Here is a 25,128-nt window from a genome sequence, read left to right on the forward strand (position 1 = left end):
TTGGGTGTATGGTTACTGCATGCTCTAAGCCACAACCACAAAAATCAGTGGGTGGCCATATGTGCACCTCTGCTTGCTTGTCACCAATTGGCTTATGAGCAATACTGATCATTCCTATCTTGTATCATTACTGGTAATGAGAAATGGTATCTTTATGTTAACATAAGGACAACTGAGACATCTTGCAGATGTGAGATGGAAGAACACTACACACTTATGTATCAACCCAACACTTTTTGCAAGCAAAGCCTGATGACAAGTGTAACCCAATTCCAAGAGGGTACATTGATAGGGATATTTCACATGTGGCTCCATAGCATCGACATAATTGCTGGATGCTATGACCATTTTAGATATCCACTGTAGGCTGTCAAGTTCTTTATACAGATGAACTCTACTGCATCCAACAACAACCAGGATATAGTGTGAAGTGGTCCTACTCCACAATGATGCCCAACCCTGTTCTGCAAGACTAACAAAAAACTTTTTACAGGAGTTTGGTTGGGAAGTCATTCCATGCCCACCTTATTCACATGATCTTGTACCCTCATATTTTCATCTTTCCTGCTCTCTATTGAACAACTTTCATGGAACTTGCTTTCCAGATGAAAATATGCTCTGAATATGACTTGATGGGGTCCTTGCCTCAAAGCCATTTGCTTTCTACAGTCGTGGAATTGAAAAGTTACCCCATCATTAGCAAACTGTTGTGTGTAATGAAGCATAATATATTACTGATGACTAAAGCCTCTGTTATGTGTATCTGTTGTGTTTATTAAAGTTATGGAACAACACTACAAACTTACGTATCAACCTAACACTTTTTGCAAGCAAAGCCTGATGACAAGTGTAATCCAATTCCAAAAGGGTACATTGATAGGCATATTAGTGTCTTCATATGTGGATCCATAGCCTCGACATAATTGCTGAATGCTAAGACCATTTTAGATGTCAACTGTAGGCTGTCAAATTCTTTACACAGATGAACTTTACTGCATCATCCATTACATTACTGGCCAGTAGTTTTGACATGTGGTTATTTTCAAATGCAGTTGTGTAATACTAAATAGTTTTCACATATGACACAAATTTCATTGAAACTGGCCAGTAATGTAATAAACGATGTAATAAAGTTCATCTGTGTAAAGAATTTGACAGCTTAGGATGGAAATTTAAAATGGTTTTAGTGTTCAGAAGTTTGTGACATCACTGCTGTGTGCCAGTTTGGCTAAATAAAACGTTGGCTTAAACTGTCAAAATGTTATGAGTAAAATTGAGAAGCTTTCAGATAGGAGGCTCTTGATGAAAACAAAATAAAACTTAAAAAATGTCTTTTTTTGCAGGTTCTGAATTACATGTATGAGATATTTATGACAAGTTACAAAAATATATACATATGATGAAAGCAAAAACCATTTCAATTTGTTTCCAATGAAACTATTCAGCTGTTTGTACAGTTACACTTATATATCAAAATATCACACACCATAGTTTTTCACATTAAAAATATAAGTTGCATCTTTACTACCACATGTCCCTGTTACAGTGTTTATATTTTTTTACATGAATCTTCTGTTCAAAATCCTTCAGCAGTGGGTACCCATACTGTTTTACTTACAGTGGAATTATGCTCCCATATTTCATGTGGAACTGTTGATGGTATCTCCCACACTCTTTTCATACCCCAACCAGCCACTTTATTGAAATACTCCCTTCTCTCTGTATCTTCTTTTCTGTACCAAATGGCATCAATTGCTTGATGTTCAGTAAGGGGTGCCACTACCTCATTTCCAGTCAACACTTTAATGACACCTGCTGGTACACCTGCTGCTTGGAGGATTGTTTGCAGCTCAGATAACAACAAAGAGCAACTTGCAAGCACAACTAAATTTCCAAAGCATATGGAACTAGCCAAAATGTCAACTCCTAGTTTTTGATCACCGTGTGACAGTATTGCTGCCACAATGCCGACAGGCTCCTTGTATGACAATACATGTTTCTCTCCCACACAAACAGATGAAGTGAGCTGTTGCTTGCCACACACTGATGCCCAGAATGTGAGCCGTTCCACACACCAAGACAGCTGAGACTCTGACAGCTTAGTCTTCCTATAACGCATAAAACAAGAGGTTTAACAAGGGCCAGGTAGCAATAAAATTATAAAGTAAAGTAAATGACCAAAAATAAATACATTGTACTTCCCCCATGCACACACACACACACACACACACACACACACACACACACACACACACACTGCTTATGTATGAGGGGTACCCATAAAAAAAGAATTATTTTTTAAAAGCTGTATATTTTCAAACTGTTTACAAAACAACCTTATCCCCTTCAAAATACTCTCCATTACAACTAATACATTTGTCCCACCGGTTTGGTCATCGCGATGACTTTTTGTGTGCTGTAGCTACTGTTGATTTTTCACATGAAACAGCTATGTGCAATATCTGACTGCTAGTAGGGGCAAAAGCAGAAATCACTGTAGGCACTGAAAAGTGTCTAAAGATGGAAACAAGTTCAGTTAAAGTTTTTATGAAGGACATAACATTCTTTAGAAAGGATAGAAAAATTCAGTTAGTGGTGGCATGTTTGTTGATGTTAGAAGTACTTGAACTCAAATTGAAGTAGATACTTGCTATGAATTATTATGTGTAGAGATTATACTCAATAACCATAATAAATTAATAATTGGGTCTTCTACCCCCTCCCCCACGCCCTCCCTCCCTCCCTGCCCTCCCCCCCCCCCTCCCCCTCCCCAAGTCAGATGATACAGTTGCTGGAAGGTTTAACCTTCCGTCGGGCGCAGCTGTTCAAACAAATTGATACACCTCGAAGTTTACTGTAAATTATTTGTCAACGAGTGGCAGCACTGACGCCTACTCACTAGTAGCTAGCCTTTTCCGAACGCTTGTCATTGTTGTGTGCTTCAGTGTCGATACGACTGCTCTGTTGTTGATATATGTGCTGATTGATCAGTCTGATACACTGCGCCCGTTCCTGTTGCATTTCAACAATTCATTTCTTTGGTTATCAACATAACTTAGTAAGTAGTACAATGTTAATATACAATGTGTAATGCACTTATTTTCTTTTTGGACCGTTTAATCGTCAGTTAAGAATGTTTGAGTATCAGGTATCAAATTGATACACTGCACCTGACTGTGTTATTTTATAGGAATTTTATCATTTTAGGTGTGAGACACTTGATCATGGCAGGCTACAGTAAGACGTACAACCTCCTTGACCCAAATCATGTTGCAGAAAAACAAAAAATGTTGTTTGAAGAGGATAATGATGAAGTTCAAGAGGATTTTGAAAATGAAGTAGACACAGATTATGATGACGCAGTTGAAGTTCGGCAGGAAGATTCAGAAACAGAGGAAAACGACAGTGAAAATGACGAGGAAGTACTTGAAGAAAGCCAGCATTATTATACTGGAAGGGACAAAGAGACAAAATGGAATACAGTTCCACCATCGCAGAGAGTACGTTTCAGGGTCCACAATATTATTCGAAAGTTACCTGGTCCTATAGGTGCGGCGAAAGCATTGAGAACGCCTTTGGAATGTTGGAATTGCCTCATAGATGACGACATTTTGTCGATTATAGTTCTGTATACCAATCAGTATATTGAGAGCATCAAAGCTTCTTTTCAGCGAGAGAGAGACGTAAAACCTATAGATATTATTGAATTAAAAGCTTTCATTGGTCTTCTGTTTTTGGCTGGTGTTAACAAAAGTAACAGACAAAGCTTAGAAAATCTGTGGGGAAGTGATGGGGATGGAATTGAAAAATTTCGTCTCGTTATGAACATAAAACATTTCAAATTCATCATGAGGTGCCTTAGATTTGACAATCGTGCGACTCGCGATGAAAGGAGAAAATTAGACAAGATAACAGCGATTCGAGAAATATTTTCTCTGTTTGTACAGAATTGCCAGAAATCCTACACCCTCGGAGAAAACGTTACAGTAGATGAGAAACTTGAAGGATTCCGTGGAAGGTGCAGTTTTCGCCAATACGTACCTAGCAAACCAAACAAACATGGAATTAAGATATATGCTCTTGTGGATTCCCAAGTATTTTATCTCTATAATCTGGAAATATACGCTGGGCTGCAGCCAGAAGGATTGTACCACGTTAGCAATAAACCTTCAGATGTTGTTCTGCGACTATGTGAACCAATTTATCAGTCAGGTCGAAATGTGACAGCAGACAATTGGTTTACTAGTATTGGTTTGATAGAAGAGCTAAGAAGAAAAAATCTTTCTTTTTTTGGGACGATGAAGAAAATCAAACGTGAGATTCCTCTGGAGTTTGCTACCAGTAAAGGCAGGGCTGTCCATAGTTCACTTTTCGGCTTCAAGAAAGGCTGTACTCTAGTTTCCTACGTTCCTAAAAAGGGGAAGTGTGGTATCTTGGCATCAAGTTTGCATGAAGATAATTCAGTAGATGCTGACACTGGAGATAAACAGAAGCCATCCATTGTAACATTTTACAATAGCACCAAAGGTGGAGTCGACACTACAGATAAGTTGACCGCTTCATACAATGTAGCAAGAAATGTGTGCCATTGGCCCATGGTCATACTTTTTGCAATGATCAATATGAGTGGAATCAATTCACAAGTAATTTACTATGGCAACAACGAGAATTTTATCCGAAGAAAAGGATTCCTGAAGCAACTCTCACATGCGTTAGTTCTACCTCACATGGTTCGTAGATGCTTGGACACCTCAGGAATTCACAGAGATCTTCAACTGCGGCTACAACAATATAGGCCAACATGTGAAGAAGAAGCAGAAGACACAGGCAGTAACGAAGAACAAGGGACTGGGATCAAGAGGAAAAGGTGTAATACCTGCACAGAAAAAAAAGACTGACAAAATATTGTTGCAAAATGTGTCAGAAGCCTATCTGTTTGATACACATTGAACCTTTTTGCTCTGAATGCGGAAAAATTCCGCATTTGTTACCACAGTCAAAAAGTGACGATGAAACAAATGAATGAGTTGTAATATCATTGTTGTTCTGCTCCAGTGTCATAATAGCCTTTCTGTAAAGATAATTGTCATTTTTAATGTGTTTTATTAGTGAAATATAATAAAGAAGCAAATGAAAAAGCGAAGTTTTTATCATTTGTTACTAAAGCCCAACATTGACGATAAGAAATCTGAATGATGAATATTTCTACTGCAGTTGTGCTCGTATGTCATCTTTGTCTTTCTTTAAATATATTTGGCACTTATAACATGTTTTGCGAACAGAATTTAATAATTGATCACGTGAATAAACGGTGTCATCAATTTGATACACCGCGCCCAATCTCGCTGCGACAAACACCGCGCCCAACAGAAGGTTAAGGAAACAAGAAGGAAGGGAGGTTAGGGTTTAACATCCCATCAACATACTCAAACTGTGTCAAGAATAAAGAAGGAAATATGCCATGCCCTTCCAAAGGAACCATCCCGGGGTATTTACCTGGAATGATTGAAGGAAATCACAGAGAACCCAAATCTGGATGACCAGATGCGATTTGAACCATTGTTGGGGGAAAATTTGAGTCTCATTTCGAATAGGTACTTGAAACACACCAATTCGAGTTTGTAGTGACTTCAGCCTATCTCCAATATGTTGGCAAAAAAACATTTTTAAAAGTGCTGGTATGGATAAAACATTGTCTGAAACTGTACTAAATGCTTTCTCCACAAATTATTTTGAGCAGTTAGTTGAGGAGCCCAATCGAAGTGTAAATGACTGTAATAACATATAAGATCTCTCACCAACAAGTAATTCTGAGCAAATAAGGAGCACCATGGTGGATACGGGAATTAGTGACCAAAGGTTGTTGTAGCAAGTCTTAATACTGTAAAATCAAAATCCAACAAAGATAACTGAAAATTATATTTATTTTAAAAAAGCAGATAAAAATTTACTAAACACATTCCTAAAAGTTAGTCTCCATTCCTTTCAAACTGACTATGTAAGCACCAATCACATGTGACTTAAATTCAAAGAAATAGTGCTATAGAAATTGAGAGTTTTATACCAAGTAAATTAATGAAAGAATGTATAACCTGTGGCACACAAAACAGGTCAGGACACTGTTGCAGATGCAATGAGCAAAGTGTGCCAGATTTAAAAGCATGCAAACTCTGCTAGATTGGCAATGTTTTCTAGAAGCTCAAAATTCGGCACAGACTTCCATGTGATACACTTTCAGCAGTTTCCATAACAAAACTGTTTCAAAATAGATAAGTCACAAAGATTCTGGTCATATATAAAGTATACAAGCACTAAGACACAATCCATACCTTCACTCTGCCATGGCAATGGTAATATTGCCAAAGACAAGGTCATTAAAGTAGAGTTATGAAAGACAATTTTCCAAAAACTGTTCACCAGAGAATATGAAGTAAATATACCAGAATTCAAATCAAGGACTACTGCCAACATAAGTAATTTAGAAGTAGATGCCCTCAGTGTAGTGACGCAACTTAAATCACTTAATAAAGGCAAGTCTTCCAGTCCTGACCATGTATCAGTTAGGTTCCTGTTGGATTATGCTGATGCAGTAGGTCTATTTTTAGCAACAATATACAACCACACACTCAATGAAAGATCCATACCTAAAGACTAGAGAACTGCACACGTCACACCAATACACAAGACCCAAATCACTTACATCAATTTGCAGTAAGATTTTGGAACATATGCCATATTCAAATATTATTAAATACCTTGAAGAAAGTTATTTATTGGCACATAACCAGCATGGATTCAGAAAATTTTGTTCTTGTGAAACACAACTGGCTCTTTATTCCCACAGGGAACCTTACATTGAGTCCCAATTTTCAGGTTTCCAGAAGACTATTGACACTGTTCCTCACAAGCTGTTTTTAATCAAATTGTGAACCCATGGAGTGCCATCTCAGTTTTATTACTCACAATTCATCATAATTGACAGGAATTCATCTAGTGAAGCAGGAGTGATATCTGTGGTCCTTAAGGAAATGTTACAGGCTGTCTGCTGTTTTCAGTCTATATAAATGAACAAGAAGACAATCTGAACACCCCTCTTAGACTGTCTGCAGACAATGGTGTCATTTACCATCTAGTAAAATCATTAGAAGATCAAAGCAAATTATTTAAACAAGACCAGTAACCCCCTCCCCACCACTATTAATTCTTTACAGAATAGGACTACCATGTATAAAACTGCTTAGCTTCAGATTTCTGATTACTATACAAATGAGTTAATGTGTTAAATATTTGACGTTAAGCTTGTGAAACCTTAATGGTTGAAGATGTAAAACTTTGTTTTTCATGGATTTCAATGTTTATGACAACACATCCTCTGAACTGCAATGCACTATGATATTATTTTGCAAGTAAATCCATTGGTATATGTGGATACTGCCTACAAAATCTGTTGTGAATAGAAATAGTAGTAAAGAAGTAAAAGATTAAGATGTCATATTTTATGCTGAAGTTTTACTGCATGAACAGTGAAAACATAGTAAGCGATAAGCTTTTTCCCTTTTATTTTTTTGTGGGGTTTTCAGTGAGAAAAAGTTTTGAAAGGTTTGAAATTATGTGTAAAGTTTGTTGGAAGCTGCTACGTGCTCTTATTCTAAAATACTGGGTGAATACAGTTTAGGTAATTTGCATGCTGTGAGTTACATTTTCTCAAGACATATACCCAGTTTTTAACTTAAATACTTGATTTATTGTGTTAAATATTTAGCACAAGTTTATATTGCTTAACAAGCAATGCTATGGCAGCATTTAAATTTTTAAATTCGGTCAATAATTATATGAGATACTGCAAATCAATTTTTGTTTCTCCCTGAAAGTCGTTAGATAGACAACCTACTACTGGTAATGGGGGACCACAGCCATTTAGTAATACAGATATTTCTATGATGTGAAAAGTGGCAATTGATACTAAACACTACACAAGAGTACATACAACAGTTTATTAAATTTTCATGACACAGTAAATCATAAAAATTGAAAGACTGTCAGTTCAACTAAATACCCAGGGAGTGCAATTACAACTTAAATTGGAATCATAACACAGAAAACTTTGGGTAGGAGGTGAACTAAAGACTGCATGTTATTGGAAAAACACTAAATAGGCTATCTACACTATATTTGTCAATGTGTTTCTGAAACACTGGTGCAGAGTATGGGATCCTTACCAAGTAGGGTTGACAAAGCATCAAAAAACTTCAAAGAAGGACAGGTCATTCTGTATGATCTCACAAAACACGGGAGAGAGTGTCACAAATACGATACCTGAGATGGGGGTGGCAATCATCAAACCAAAGGAATTTTTTATTTCGAGGCGATCTCTTCACCAACTTTTCTACTGAAAGTGAAAATACTTTATTGTGTCCCACCTACACAAGGAATAAAATAAGACAAATTTAGAGAGCTCCCACAAAAATATGTACGTGTTCATTTTTCCCACATACTATTTAAGAGTGGAAGAAATAGCCTTCAAGTGGTTCTATGAACCTTCTGCCAAATGCTTTAGGTTGAATTGCAGAGTAGTCAGTAAATGCAGTATTCATTATAACACTTACAAAATTTATCAGTACTGTCTATTAGTTACCTCTTAAGGTCATCAGCTCGAGAATTCATGATGTCTATGCACTTCATCAAAATCTCTGTTTTCAGCTGACATGACTTTTTCTCCCATGAGTTTTTTATGTTAAGTGAAACATCCACAGCTCGGCAAACATCATTACTGAAATTAATAATATTTGCTATGAGACTTTGTTTATGGTTTAGTGTCAAAACAAAAACTTAATGTTACATTTTAAATGATGTGGGGAAGGGGGAGAATGGGGGCAAGGACAGAGGTGGAACAGATATTTTGGGCTAAAAATGTAAATCAGAAAAAAATAATGTCATCATTATGAGGGAGTTTTACCATGAAAGAACATGTGGAATCTTAAATTATTTGACCTCTTTAGATAAGTGGCATGCAAAACAACACTAATCAATTTTTAGAACCGGAATAAATGAAAACTGAATTCCCAAACAAGAAACACATATATTAAAAGTCAAACATGACAGTACAGAGTATAAAATAAATAATAAAAACAGAAATAAGGTAACTGGGAGAAAATAAACTTTTACCATGTGTAGAAGAGGAATTGGTGCCAGGTGTACAATGACATGTAAAATAAATAAATAAATAAAAATAAAAAAACTGATAATTAAAAAACAACACAAGAACAGTTAAAATAAACACCGACTCATGACGACATATTTTATGAGAAAGATGTGGGTAGTAAATTCCTATGGAGTCCAAAATAGTGCAGCTTATTCAGCAACTACAGTTTCAATTACACTTAAAACAGTGCTGACTTCTGCTCAAAACACAATTTGGCAAATAAATAACTTTCAAACATGGGCACTTTTTAGCTAAATTCGTGAACTGCTGGACTAATACTTCAAATATTTTTTCAGAGTGGCATATGACAAACATTTACGAGTACTGGATATGGAATGAGTTCACATGTATGTGAGTGGCTCGAAGACTTCTTAAGTTATAGAACCCAGTATGTTGTCCTTGATGGCAAGTATTCATCAGAGACTAGGGTATCATCAGCAGTGCCATAGGGAAGTGTGACAGGACTGCTGTTGTTCTCTATATACATAAATGATTTGGTGAACAGGGCGGGCAGCAAACTGCAGTTGTTGGCTGATGATGCTGTGATGTACAGTAAGGTGTTAAAGTTGATTGACTGTAACAAGATACAATATGACTTAGACAAAATTTCTAACTGGTGTGATGAATGGCAGCTGACTGCAAGTATAAAAAAATGTAAGTTAATGCGGATGAGTAGGAAGAACAAACCTGTAATGTTTGGATACTATATTACTAGTATCCTGCTTGACACAGTCAAGTTGTTTAAATATCTGTGTGTAACATTGCAAAGTGATATGAAATGGAATGAGTATGTGAGAACTATGGTAGGGAAGGCGAATGGTTGATTTCAGTTTATTGGGAGAATATTAGGAAAAAGTGATTTACTGTAAAGGAGACAGCATACTGAATGCTGGTAGGACCTATTCTTGAGTACTACCCAAGTGTCTGGGATTCATACCAAGAAGGATTGAAGGAAGACATCAAAGCAATTCAGAGGCGGGCTGCTATATTTGTTACCGGTAGGTTCGAGCAACACGTTAGTGTTATGGACATGCTTAAGGAATTAAAGCGGGAACCATTGGAGGGAAGGCAATGTTCTTTTCGAGAAATACTACTGAGAAAATTTGGAGTACCAGCATTTGAAGTTGACTGCCAAATGATTCTGCTGTCACCAAAATACATTGCACAGGAGGACCATAATGATAAGATACAAGAAAGTAGGGTGATAAGATATGAGAAAATAGGGCTCATATGGAGCCATATAGACAGTCGTTTTTCCCTCCGTGTATTTGCAAATGGAACAGGAAAGGAAATGATTACTAGAGGTACAGGGTACTCTTCGCCATGAACTGTATGGTGGCTTGCGGAGTACCTATGTAGATGTAGATAAAACAAGTGCTCCATAGTTAACTCATTAAAGGGATGATTTTCAACCTTGGGGGTTTGGAGCAAGATGCAAATAAAAGCAATTCTACATAGATCTTTCAGATTTTTATTACAACAGCTCATCATAGCATTGACTTTGAATTATACAGCAAGATACTACACTTAATTCAAACAAAATACTAAGCTTGATGAAATACATACTGCATCTATTTTTAATTATACAGAAGTAAATATCACGCAAAATACAATCAAAATCATTAACCTACAAAGTGTTACAAACTTTTTATAGTATTTTGTGTTACTTAATTTCAGTCTTCATTTCAGCAGTATAACTGTTTGTGACTATCCTAAAATATCTAACAAATTACATAATAAAATGTAATTGGATAGAAAAAAAAATCTACTCACCAAGCAGTGGCAGGAGAACATAACACACAAAAAGGTTTAACTTATTCAAGCTTTCGGAGCCAGTGGCTCCTCCTTCCAACAGAAGAGTTGAAGGGGAAGGAAGAGGGGTGAAGGAAAAGGACTGGAGAGATTTAAGAAAATGGGTACATATTGGAAAAGTCACTCAGAACCCTAGGTCAGGGGAGACCTACCGGATGGGCTGAGAAAGAAAGACATAATGATTTAAATTTGAAGAGCCATTTTTCTTATTAGTATTTTACATATAAATCAATTCCAAATTTAGTAATATCAATTTCACATGCAATTTTCATCATTATTTAAATTTCTGCCTATAATATTTTCAATTTTTCTTTATTTTTCCTAAAAATTTATTGAAAAGCCATTGAAACAATGTATATCTTCTATCCACGAGCAACTATTTATGAAATGTAAAATATTTTAATTACTGAGACTAACACAAAATAAATATAAAATATGCAGAAAACATTTAACTGCAATTCAAAGAAGTGAAAATAAACATCTTTTGTCAGTAAAATAATTATCATCAGAGACCGAAAGCACTTCCTTGTTGATGTAGGCATTGTTCTCTATCCCTCATCACCTTTATCATCTGGCTGTAGTGGCTAAAGTTCATTCCACTGATAACATCTTGTAATATGGATGCTCCATGTCTTGGGTTTTCCCCAACATTTTTCCTTCTAATATGTTTTCTTATGAAGTTGTTATGCTGAGGTACCTGTCCATTCAATGTAGTTTTTCTTCTTATTATTATGTTGATCACTGTCCTTTTCTCTTTAGTGTTTGTTTATTAGATTTTCTTTCAGTCTAGGAACTTTGTGTAGCTCTTCTGTGTATCCACACTTTTGTTGTTTCTAAATTTTTCCTTTTCTTGTTTCCCCAGGGTCTGCTCTTCACAAGTATAGCTTAAAATGATTCAAATAAATGTCTTGATGAATTTATTTCCTGTTTCTATGTTAAGGTGGTTGTTTGTTAATAAATTACTCATATTTCCGAAGTCTTGCTTAGACACTGCAGTTCTTCTTTTAAAATTCGTTACAGTTCTGTTGCCATCTATTGTTGTACTTCTAAATAGCAATTCACCATTTCATTTCTTATCTTAATGTTTACCTTCACTTGTCTGTTCAACTCAGGTATCACCATAATTTTAGTCTGATACAGGTACAAAAAGTATCAACAACATTACTCTCGGTATCAGGTTATTTATCAATCAGAAATCATAGTCTGCTCTTGCGATTCTATATTGACAGTTACTTTCCAAACTGCAGGAAGGAACAGCACATGGAACTGCTCAGTAAAATTGCAGCACATTTACTTAGTCCTCCAATTCACTCTCAACAGCTGGTAGTAATCTGGCTTCTGTCTGTCTCTCATTCTCTCCATTTCCAGAAGCATGAGAAGACTGGGACTCATATGTGCAGTCATTACAGCTGTGCTTTGAGGCTTACCAGATACATTATTTGGATGTGCAGAATCTTTCAATTGTGCATAAGCTTAAAAACTTATCTGTTGTTAAGCGAAGTTAGCTTTGCTAACAAACTCAGTAGTCTAGCCTATCAATGAAATTTCTGTTACCTAGATCCTATTATCACAAGATTAGTATTATTGTTGTTGTTGTTGTTGTTGTTGCTTTATAATTCCATCAGCTACATAAAAAGTTAGGGCAGTCATCTTGAGACTGGGCTGCCAAACTACACTTCTGGAAATTGAAATAAGAACACCGTGAATTCATTGTCCCAGGAAGGGGAAACTTTATTGACACATTCCTGGGGTCAGATACATCACATGATCACACTGACAGAACCACAGGCACATAGACACAGGCAACAGAGCATGCACAATGTCGGCACTAGTACAGTGTATATCCACCTTTTGCAGCAATGCAGGCTGCTATTCTCCCATGGAGACAATCGTAGAGATGCTGGATGTAGTCCTGTGGAACGGCTTGCCATGCCATTTCCACCTGGCGCCTCAGTTGGACCAGCGTTCGTGCTGGACGTGCAGTCCCAAACATGCTCAATGGGGGACAGATCCGGAGATCTTGCTGGCCAGGGTAGTTGACTTACACCTTCTAGAGCACATTGGGTGGCACGGGATACATGCGGACGTGCATTGTCCTGTTGGAACAGCAAGTTCCCTTGCCGGTCTAGGAATGGTAGAACGATGGGTTCGATGATGGTTTGGATGTACCGTGCACTATTCAGTGTCCCCTCGATGATCACCAGTGGTGTACGGCCAGTGTAGGAGATCGCTCCCCACACCATGATGCCGGGTGTTGGCCCTGTGTGCCTCGGTCGTATGCAGTCCTGATTGTGGCGCTCACCTGCACGGTGCCAAACACGCATATGACCATCATTGGCACCAAGGAAGAAGCGACTCTCATCGCTGAAGATGACACGTCTCCATTCGTCCCTCCATTCACGCCTGTCGCGACACCACTGGAGGCGGGCTGCACGATGTTGGGGCGTGAGCGGAAGACGGCCTAACGGTGTGCGGGACCGTAGCCCAGCTTCATGGAGACGGTTGCGAATGGTCCTCGCCGATACCCCAGGAGCAACAGTGTCCCTAATTTGCTGGGAAGTGGCGGTGCGGTCCCCTACGGCACTGCGTAGGATCCTACGGTCTTGGTGTGCATCCGTGCGTCGCTGCGGTCCGGTTCCAGGTCGACGGGCACGTGCACCTTCCGCCGTCCACTGGCGACAACATCGATGTACTGTGGAGACCTCACGCCCCACGTGTTGAGCAATTCGGCGGTACGTCCACCCGGCCTCCCGCATGCCCACTATACGCCCTCGCTCAAAGTCCGTCAACTGCACATACGGTTCACGTCCACGCTGTCGCGGCATGCTACCAGTGTTAAAGACTACGATGGAGCTCCGTATGCCACGGCAAACTGGCTGACACTGACGGCGGCGGTGCACAAATGCTGCGCAGCTAGCGCCATTCGACGGCCAACACCGCGGTTCCTGGTGTGTCCGCTGTGCCGTGCGTGTGATCATTGCTTGTACAGCCCTCTCGTAGTGTCCGGAGCAAGTATCGTGGGTCTGACACACCAGTGTCAATGTGTTCTTTTTTCCATTTCCAGGAGTGTATGAGGGTTAAGGAATAAGTGGAATTTCAAATGTGCAAACTCTGCTTGTCAAAAGATCTATGTAGACTGTCTCATACATGGCATCATTGTTTGATGTTTCTGGTAGGGATATCCATCATAATCACTTGCAATTAATGGGCCCTACAGTAGAAGAAGTAATGTTTACTACTCAAGAATGTGAATCGTCACAAGCAACAGATCAACGTCTTCAACAATTATCAAAGGTGGCACCAGTAAATTCCACACCAAAACAATAAGCACAGTCAGTATCACCTCCATCTGAAAATACAGTCCCTTAACATTTCTCAAAACAGATTTGTATAATGCATATTTTCAGATGAAGTTTTGCAAGTCTTAGTGGTAGTATTCACGCCGTTTTGCTTGTATCACTGGAAGGGCACCACAGAACTTTTAAAAACATTAAGAACAGCCCAACCTGTGTACATTATCTCAACGATAACATTGTAATGTGTGACACTACACAGGAACATGTTGTAAATCTAAAGATATTATTAGTGAAGTTCAAACAAGCAGTCCTAAAATACAACTTGCACAAATTCCATTTTTTTTAAAATTAATGTTAAATGCTTTGAAAACATCCTACATAACAAAAGCATAAAAGCCATAAAATGACACTGTGACCAGACAAGCTGCCAAAGCCATTAAGTTAACATTTCACTTCTTTCACAATGTTAATTTTATCCTATGCAACAGAAGTCACACACCTATTAAACATGTGTCTGAAAAGTGGATGTCCTTCAGCTGGGTAGCATAGTGTGGCAATGCAATTACTACAGACTAAGTCTTCAACATGCCTTGCAAATTTTAGTGCTGGAGAACAACTGGTACTCCCAAAAGATGCCTCATATCACAGTATCAGAACTCTACTAGCACACCAAAAAATTCCATAAGATCAGCGCGATCAATTGTGTGCATCTCCTAAACAGATAATTTACTATAGACATCAAAATGCTTACAGACGCCTCCAAACAACCAGACCACTAAGTGCACAACAAAGAGCCAAAGTGTCTAATTACCACAAAAATAGCCCTCTCAGAAACTGCTCCATGCTGTAAAAACACTTTCTTTAAAGAGATATTCAACACCTTTGATTCATGGAAACTATATGCACTTGAAATTTCATCCCCATCAATAATTATTTTTTTATAATTGATGTACCTTATTTGAGAGTCCTGATTTTTTTTCTAAAGAACTTGTTGTCTCTTCTGAAAGTTCTGTAATTTAAGAAATATATTCATTGAAAATTGTTACCATAAGAAGTCTGAAATGTTTGAATCCTGCAGTGTAATCTTTTCAAAAATCCATGTTGTTGTATTATAACCCCTAATTTTCTTGTTTCCAAAAATGAATGATTTTACTAAAATAAAATGTTAGTCAATAAAATATTTAAATCAGACAATTTCTTAGTGGGTTCACTAAATATGGGGGATAAAAGTGCACATACAAAATTTCACTCACGAAAGTAGAATCTGCTATTTGTAATACTTTAGAGATATATAATGTGATACACATTCAAAATTTCAGTCATGAAAGTAGAACCTGCTATTTATACTATTTTAAGGATAAGTTATCAGTTGTTAATCAAAATAGCTTCACTGCTCAGTGTTTATAGGTATTCTTTACTTTTACTGCCTTTTATGTCAACATTGAAAATGTAATAATTCTGTATTTTATCATTTTGTAAAAGCTGTCTTTTGCATGTCGTAAGTAGGTGCTGTGGACAATGCTAGTCAGCCTATGTTTAGCAATGATTATGTATAGTTCTATGTGAGTCATTTGTCACTGAGATGTAGCCATGTCCAGACATTATGTTAGTCAGTACTGGCTCTCCTATACGCGTGCGCCATGCAACATCCATATCAAACCCAGAATAGTGTTAGTACCTTGATCTGGACACAAAAATTTGGTTCTGGACAAGCTGTAAACCGCCAGTTGACACATGAGCAGTGTATATTAATAGCCAATGTCAAGAGTGCTGATCTCGCCAGACATGAGAAACCACTTCATCTGTGGTGGACAGACAACCTGCAGCCTCTGCTGCAGCTGCTCAGCCAGCAGATACAGCCACTGCCACCACCACTTTAGCTCCCAGTAGCAAGGTATGACTGGGATCAATTGACAGCATTTACTCTTTAGATTGGACACCACATATCCAGTAGACCACATGCTACTCAGCAGTGGTTTATGTCCATCTTTTTTCAGCTACCATGTCACCCCTACGGCAGAGAAGCCATAAAAATGGTTACTTCTGCTCTGTGTACAGGCACGGGGAGACAATCAGTTTGTGGCCTCATCACAGAATGAGGATTCCAATGTAGGGCACTTGAAGGTGGGATGCAAAAACTGCAGTGCCTTGTGCCAATGTAGAAACTGTTCTATTTGTTATACCACAGTGTGTTATCTCATACTGGAGTCCAATTTACAACTCAGAGTCCATCAAATCCACACTATTTTAAGAATAATAATTATATTTTAGGGTACATCTGAAGAATGAATCCAATAATGCTGAATGAAAAAGTTCTGCACTTCTGAAAAATTAAGAATAAATGAAACTGGCCTAGGAAAACAAATGAATGTCTAGAAGAACTTGGTTTGAGCCAAAAATAAAAGTGAACAACTGTAAAAATTACTTCACTTGCACAGTTGCTTAAATGTGTTCCCCAGTCAGTCAGTTATGAATAAGTTGACAGCATTTACACAGCTCAATTTATGGTACAGTATAAAAGCAGCAAAGAGCAAAATAGAATATCATCAATGAAGATGGGAAAAGGCCAACATTGAGATGCTATGAATGAACAGAGGATTTCCAAGAAATGGACAGTAATAGTCTTCATTATCAATTTGACTAAGTCATTTGATGAAGTGGCATACTGAATACAAGAGAAAGCCGTAAACCATTGAATAAACCCAACATTAAGTTGTTTACTGAGTCAGGCTGTTCATTTAGAAGGGAAGTCATACAACACAGTATTGCCACCCAGGTGATACGTTTTCAATCTTTATACAATGTTATGAACATTGGTAATACTTTTAAGCTGTGTGCCAAATTGAGACATGAACACAGTTTCCTGCCCTTTGTCAGCCATGTGGCACCAATTGGCATTTTTCACACAGGCTGACTCAAAGCTTCAAATAGACTCTGGTCCCCCCCCCATAACTTCCAAACTCCTACAATGCTGCTGAGCTGCAAATGTGCAGGGGAAGGGTGGGGGGAGGGGAGGGGAGGTTTTTGGAGGAAAATCATCTTAATCACAGACTCAGCAACACACCTGACTACTGGGCATTTCCCACACCTAATGGCATTCAGTGCGTCTTGTTGGAACAAATATAAGAAACAGCACATATCTAAAAAAATTACATGGGAAACAGTGACAAAATCATTCATTTGTGGACATTAACATAAGAAATGTACTCTACAAGCTCTAATGGCTTTCTTTATAGAGAATAGTAAATATGTAAGTGGAAAATCTTTTAGGATAAAGTTCTATAGTTAACACCACAATATAAATAAGTGCAACATGCAACACAAACAGCCTGTGTACTTGTGCTACATGTTACAATACTTAGGGAAACGTATGCTTCAGTCAGTTTTGCATCTGTTTAAGTGATGTGCATGGGTGTCACTTGATTCTGTCTTGGATCCACATGACTAAGAATTTTAAAATATTTCCTCATGATTTTACTGAAGGGATATTATAAAAGACACAAAACCTTTTGAGGATAAATCCACCATCTTGCAGAGCACATTCAAAGCTTGAGAAGTAAAGCTGCTCTTGTGCTGAAGATTGGTTTGAGCTCTCTAGTGCTTTACTAGGCATGGTCCCATTGTAAGTGGTATGCCCTTGCCTTCCTCCAACCTTTGCATTGCCAGTTATAGGGGAACTTTAAATGTAACATTCAAGTTGAACCACAGCATATATTGGCATTTTTCACATTAACAAATCATTGGCGGATATGAATGACAAGTGACAGATAAAAATCATAGGTTTTGTTGGAATCGAACTTTGAGACTTTGAATTTTTAGTCTAGGACTTACCCACAGTCACACCTCGTACAATATAATTCTGTGATGACTAGAAAAACTGACTTTTTATTTACTTTTATCCATTAAGTTATATTTTTTACATTTACTAGTTGTCACACTGTTTAAGCATAAACTGTTTTTTAATATAGGCTGTGTACAGCAATTAACATGACAGAAAAAGTTACCTGCTATTGTTCGCAATGGTGGTGGTGCAGCCACAATTGAGATTGTCCATTTTGATTTCATTTGCAGTGGGTAGTATCTCTGGAAATATCTTGTACAGTAGCAACCCTGTGAAAATATTGCTATGAAGTGATCATACAGTCAATAGCAGTCATTGTTTCTAACTTGAAACTATATTTCCTTGCCATAAACTCCATAGAATTTAGATTACCACATTTTTAAAAATGTCTCATTCATCTTCAATCATAGTTTTCTATTGTTTCTCCTGAAAAGCAATTTCTTGTATTGCAAAGACATGTCCATATTTTTTTCGGGGCAGTCCATTTCTCATTCTTCACACACCGTCACATATAAACTCACAAAGTGTTAGTTATTAATTAGTTTCTTGTTCCACGGATCATTCTGCATTACAAATCATAATGATGCGGAAAAGGTCATTTTACATTCAAACCACAAATTAATTTGTAAATGTGGTTACAATGTGAGTTAGTAATTCTTGCCTGCCACCTTTTACACCTTACTATAATAGAAATTCTTCTATGGGATAAAAGGAGTTGTCAAGGAGAATCTTTTTCAGTTTGTTTTCAAATTTTACTTAGCTGTCTCTCAGACATTTTATATCACTGGATAAGTGATCAAAAATTTGTGTTGTAGCATTGTGCACCCCTTTTTGTGCTAAAGACAATCTTAATGTGGACTAATAAATGTCACTTTCCCTTCTGGTATTGTAATTGTGTGCATCATTGTTCTCTATGAACTATAGTGGATTATTTACAATAAACTCCGTGAGGAAATAAATATACTGTGAAGCAGTAGTCAGATTGCCCAACTCCTGAAACAGCCGTCTATACAAAATTTGTGGCTGAGCACCACATATTGTTCTTGCAGTATTTTTTAGAGCCATGAAGACTTTCCTTCTTTAAGATGAGTTACCCCAGAATATTATTTTAAATGACATTATTTAATGAAAATATGCAAAATATGTCAACTTAGTGATTTGTCTATCCCAAGATTTTCAATGATTCTAAGTGCAATTGTGACTGAATTAAGTTATTTTAGGAGTTCCAAAATGTGCTTTTTCCAGTTTAAATTCTCATCACTATGGACACCTACGAATTTAAAGTTTCCAGCCTATTTATTATTTCCTCACCATGTGTTACACTTATTATTGATGTAGTACCCCTAGATGGGCAGATCTGAATATGATGTGTCTTTTTAAAATTGAGGGGGAGACCACTCGCAGACAACCAGTCAGTGATACTTTTGAGAATATTGTTTACCATTTCTTCTGTTTCTGTATGTGTGCTTGGATTGATTACAATGCTAGTGTCATCTGCAAAGAGAACTAATTCTGTTTGTTGTATATTAGATGGAAAATTGTCTACATATATCAGGACCAACAGCAGTCCTAAGGCTGAGCTTTGTGGGCCCCATATGTCATTTCTCCCCAGTCAGAACTAGATCCCCAGACTGTATTGGTTGAATTGTTAAATACAACTTTCTGCATTCCTTTGGTTAAATATGATATTATCTCTTGGTTAGCTATACCATCAGTCTCATAAAACTTCAATTTATCTAGGAGAATACTGTGGTTCACACAGTCAACTACTTGAGATAGGTCACTATTTTATTATTTAATGCTTGTAAAATTTGGTGGGTGAACATGTAAATGGCATTCTCAGTAGAACAAGCCTTTTGAAACCCAAACTGTGATTTGCTGAAGATATTATTGTTGCCAAGGTGAGATACTCTTCGAGGCTACATCACCTTCTCAAAATTTTCGGAAAATGATGACAGCAGTGAAACAGGTCAGTGGTTATTGAGATCTCTCTTACCACTTTTCTTAAAGAGAGGTTTAATAACGGCATATTTCAGTCTCTCTGGAAAACTGCTGTGAGTTAGTAATGCATTACATATTTCAGAAAAGACTGGGCTTATTATAGGAGAACAGTCCGTCCCAATAGCTGAGTGGTCATCGTGACGGATTTCCGTCCTATGGGCCCGGGTTCGATTCCCGGCTGGGTCGGGGATTTTCTCCGCTCAGGGACTGGGTGTTGTGCTGTCTTCATCATCATTTCATTCCCATCCAGCACGCAGGTTCCCCCATGTGGCATCGAATGTAATAAGACCTGCACCAAGACCTGCCCTGCAAGGGGCCTCCCGGCCAATGAAGCCAAATGGTCATTTCCATTTCCATAGGAGAACAAATCTTTAGTACTCAATTGGAAACACCATCAACCACAATTCAGCTTTTATTTTTGAGAGAATGTATGATTTTCTTAATTTCAGAAGGTGATACATACATATGGCTGAATTTATGAGAGTTACTTTCTTAACATACTGCTATGATTTTTCTCTTTAACTGTTTGTCGCTATATATTTAGGAAATGATTATTAAATATATTTGCTACCTGTGACTCATCATTTATAACCCATCCATACTGTTCAATAGTGATGTTATCCAGTTCAGTGGCTGCTTGTCATAATAGCCTTAAGTCTGCTGTTGGAATTATTAATTTCTGATATTATTTTCATGTTCCTTGATTTTTACATAACCTTCCTTAGTAATTCTGAGTACTGTTTGTAGTGTGCAACTACATTAGTATCTCTACTTGTTCTTGCCAACAGATACATTTCCCTTTTTCTTTTCACAATATATGAGGTTCATTCATATGAAACCTGGTCACAGAGTCTACCTTTGTCTTACACGTAAGGTGGCACCACGTAACTGCAGGTATGGTGGCGCCATCTATTGGTAGAGAGACTGACTTCTGTGCACCATTTGATGTGGCGTAGTGCCAGTGTGGTTTCACGCTGAAGATAAGGTGGTCACACAAGTTATTGTCCACTACCGAATATGCAGATGAGTAAACAGGAACAATGTGGAGTGATTCGATTTTTGGCAGTGGAGGGAGTTGGAGGCCGTGAAATATATCAACAGATGAAGGCTGTGTACAGTGAGTAGAGTCTGAGTCATTCAAGTTTTGTGAAATGGCGCAAACGATTCCTTGAGGAGCACGAGGCACTGGAAGACGATGCTCATCCTGGACAGGCTCATCGTGTCATCACACTGGAAATGGTTGTGGAAGTGATTGCTTTAGCCTTGGACAACCTCAGAATCACCATGGACAAGATCCCTCAGTTACTAGGTATTAGCAATGGCACCGCCCACACCATAATGCATCAACACTTGAACTTTTAAAAAATCTGTGCACAATGGGTTCCCCACCAACTGACCATTGAACAGCGCATTACTCGAATGGTGCTGTCTTTGAATCATGTGCAATGTTATCATGAGGAGGAATACAACTTTGTCACATATTGTCACAGGTGACAAAACTTGGTGTCACCATTTTGAACCAGAAGGCAAGTGTCAGAGCAAGTGGTGGAAACATGCGACTTCACCAAATCCAAAGAAATCGAAGGCCATGCACACCAGTTCTGGTAAGGTCATGATGTCCTTTTTTTGACCACAAGGGCCCACTGCTTGTCGAGTTCCTGGAACGGGGAACCACCATGAATGCGAAGCATTATCAAGCCACTTACAGAACCTTAGATGAGCTATTAAGTCAAAACACGGAGGCATGTTGTCCAATGGCATTATCCTGCTGCATGATAATGCCTGCCCACACACGGCCAATGCAGTGGAGATGACATTGCTGCAGGTTTGGTGGAAAATGCTGGAACATTTTATTTTTCTAACTGAAGTTTCTAAAAAAAATCATGTTTACACAGGTACAGTTATTTGTGACAGTGAACAGCTTGGAAACTGCTGAACCATGAATGTACAAGTTTCCAATTTACTAAAACTCAAAGAAATTTGTCCTTGCAATGGAGTAGAGGGATAGTCATAAATTTTTAATTGTCACCTCGAAGAAACCAATCAGCTTCCATGAAACTTGCGATGGTCTTAGTCCTTCTCCACATGTTCACATATCAGTGCAACAATTTTTCCCAACAATGTATGAATTGGTTAGCTCTAGAAGTCTGCATTTTGACTGTTCAAGAAATGTTGCACCTCAAAAATCACCTCATTGCCATTTTAGCAATGCCTGCAAAAAACTGGCTTCTGGGTGTCATGTTAGAAAAAATAAAGGAGCATTTGTGGCAGTGGAAGGGGGGAGAGCAAGGGGGGGGGGGGGGGGGGTTCAAAATGGCTCTGAGCACTATGGGACTCAACTGCTGAGGTCATTAGTCCCCTAGAACTTAGAACTAGTTAAACCTAACTAACCTAAGGACATCACAAACATCCATGCCCGAGGCAGGATTCGAACCTGCAACCATAGCCGTCTTGCGGTTCCAGACTGTAGCGCCTTTAACCACACGGCCACTTCGGCCGGCAGGCAGGGGGGGGGGGGGGGGGGGCAAAATCTAATGGCACTTTTGTGGAGCAAAAACACTCCCTTATCAGGAGATTTTGGTAGCATGCTCCTGTGTCAGTTTGCACCTTATAAACATAATCAATTAGCACCACACCATGGCAATCCCAAAAACACAGTCAGCAAAACCTTGCCTTCTGATGGTAAGATTACTGCCTTTCTTGGCAGTGGTGATGAGACATGTTTCCACTGTTTGTCTTCCTCCTTTGTCTATGGCTGATAGTGATACACTCAGATTTCATCCACAATGACTAGGTGGTTAAAGAAGTCATCCAGACTGCCCTAAAACAGCTGCACTAATTCCACTGCTGCACTTATTTGACAGGATTTGATGGATGTGAGCAGTAGCAGAATACAGCAGGCAGCAAATTTTTTCACATTCAAAATGTCTTGCTAGATGCTGAAAACCTATCTATGACTGATTTCACTTTTTCACAACCAACACGATCACAATATGCTGGTCTTCAAGTACCAGGGCCTCCACTTCTGTTGTGATTCCCAGTTCTTCACTGAGAAATGACTTGCTACTTTGATCTTCTTCACTGAGACTTGTTTGACCACTTGGAAGCATCTCTGACATCTATCCACTGTGCCATATGGGGGTGCATCATTACTGTACATTGCCACCAATTCAGCATGGATTGTTGCAGAGTTGATCCCCTTCAAATGGGGAAAACAAATTACTGAGATACTCGCAATGGTTTTAGCTTCAAATACCAGTGTGCTAGGGTATTGTGGCATGAGGTTTTCAATGTGTATGAGGACTGCAGGTAAAAACTTTTTGTCTACACCTCATATTTCAAAATGAACTCAACTGGTCAAATCAAGTTCAGACATTGCTTGACATTAGGATTGCCTAATGTGTAGTTCATTTTTCTGTAATTCAACTATATAGCCTGCATCATTCAATGCACCAATTTGTTTTTAATAATACATATGAAACAAGCACCAAAAACTACACTGCTGGGGAAAAAAATTAGTACACCTGGAAAGATGACATTGATTTTGATCTGATGACATCATATGCCACCTGAGGGATGGTAAATGTACTGATAATGGTTTCAACAGCATCCATCAATAGATGACATAATGGCATCTATCTGTGTCTGCACTTTAATAAAGAATGTTCACAGCTATAAGGCTCAATGTGGTGCACACGGGTGAAGCAACCCAGCAACCATGCTACAAAGGTCAAATTGTGACCCTCTGAGTGGTGATCGTCTTACAGAATTGTAACACAAGTTGGACGTGCATTTGTCAGTTGTGCAACGATGCTGGTAGGAGTGATCACATGAACATTCCATGTCCATATACAAGATTCTGGATGTCCATACAGCAAGACACTCACTACGACCATTATATTGTAAAGGGCAGTAATGGCAGTTCATACAGCTACCACAGCACAGATAAGAGGGCTTGTGAGCCCAGACATGTCAACACAAAATGTTGCAAACTGACTATTAGCAGTGGGACTACGAGCATGCACACCTCTACCCCATCTTCCACTCATGCCACAGCATCGACATGCATAGCTCAACTGGTGCCATCAAAGGATCACTTGGAAAATGAAATGGAGTACCGTGATCCTCACCGATGAAAGGAGATTCTGTCTGCATGCAAGTGATGGTCATTTGCATGTACGACATAGACCATCAGAGCACTGACTAGCTGAGTGTATTTGTTCAAGACACATTGGCCCCACTCCCGGCTTTTTGGTCTGAGGAGCAATAAGCTACAACTCTCATTCACCTTTGGCATTTATGGAGGGGATGCTAACCAGTGCTAGGTATGTGCAGAATGTTGAGAGACCCATTTTTTGGCTATTATTGCAATAGGAAGGTGAGGAGTTGTCCCAACAGGATAATGCTCACCCACGTGCTCAGTGCAATCTCTGGACTTGTCTCCAATCACGCACATCTGGGATATGATCAAACGAGAAGAGACTCGTCTGACTCATTGATCAACAGTTCTTACAAAAATATGTGAAAAGGTCAAGCAGGAGTGGAAAAACATATCCCAGGACAGTATTCACCATCTTTATGATCAACTGGATGCCAGAGTCAGTGCCTGCATTGCTACCCAAGGAGGCTGTACCACATAATAACATGGGTTTTTGATTGTGGATCAACACCTGATACCTCAAAAACACTTGTGCTATTGATCTGTAAATACAATCATTTCATGTACTCCTTATGCACTGTTGCTGCAATAAATCTTGAGTGAATTTGAAACCTGCAAAAGGATGTACTAATGTTTGTTTTTTCTGGTAGTGTATCTTCCACACCAGTCCTTCTCATCAATATGTGTACACTCCTCCCTCATAATCCCATTGCTAGTTTCCATATATCCGGACTCCTGAACTTCTGAAGCTCTCCCCTGCATCTATGAACATGCTGCTCTTCATCTTATGGAACGAAAATATACACACCATGACCAG

General features: G+C 38.5%; 1 protein-coding gene across 1 annotated transcript in view; it reads right to left on the bottom strand.

Moving 5' to 3' along the window:
* Window positions 1–1,316: 1,316 nt before the first annotated feature.
* Window positions 1,317–25,128, bottom strand: part of LOC126252791 (putative aldehyde dehydrogenase DhaS) — a 196,872-nt gene continuing 173,060 nt past the window's right edge. The window contains exons 10-12 of the mRNA XM_049953727.1: window positions 18,315–18,420; window positions 8,636–8,770; window positions 1,317–2,108 (exon numbers count right to left, since the gene is read on the bottom strand). Of these exons, the coding sequence (XP_049809684.1) occupies window positions 1,577–2,108; window positions 8,636–8,770; window positions 18,315–18,420 (773 nt within the window). The 3' untranslated portion in view covers window positions 1,317–1,576. The remainder of the gene's footprint in view (window positions 2,109–8,635; window positions 8,771–18,314; window positions 18,421–25,128) is intronic.

This window comes from Schistocerca nitens, chromosome 4 (assembly GCF_023898315.1).
Source record: "Schistocerca nitens isolate TAMUIC-IGC-003100 chromosome 4, iqSchNite1.1, whole genome shotgun sequence".
In the NCBI taxonomy this organism is placed as follows: domain Eukaryota; kingdom Metazoa; phylum Arthropoda; class Insecta; order Orthoptera; family Acrididae; genus Schistocerca; species Schistocerca nitens.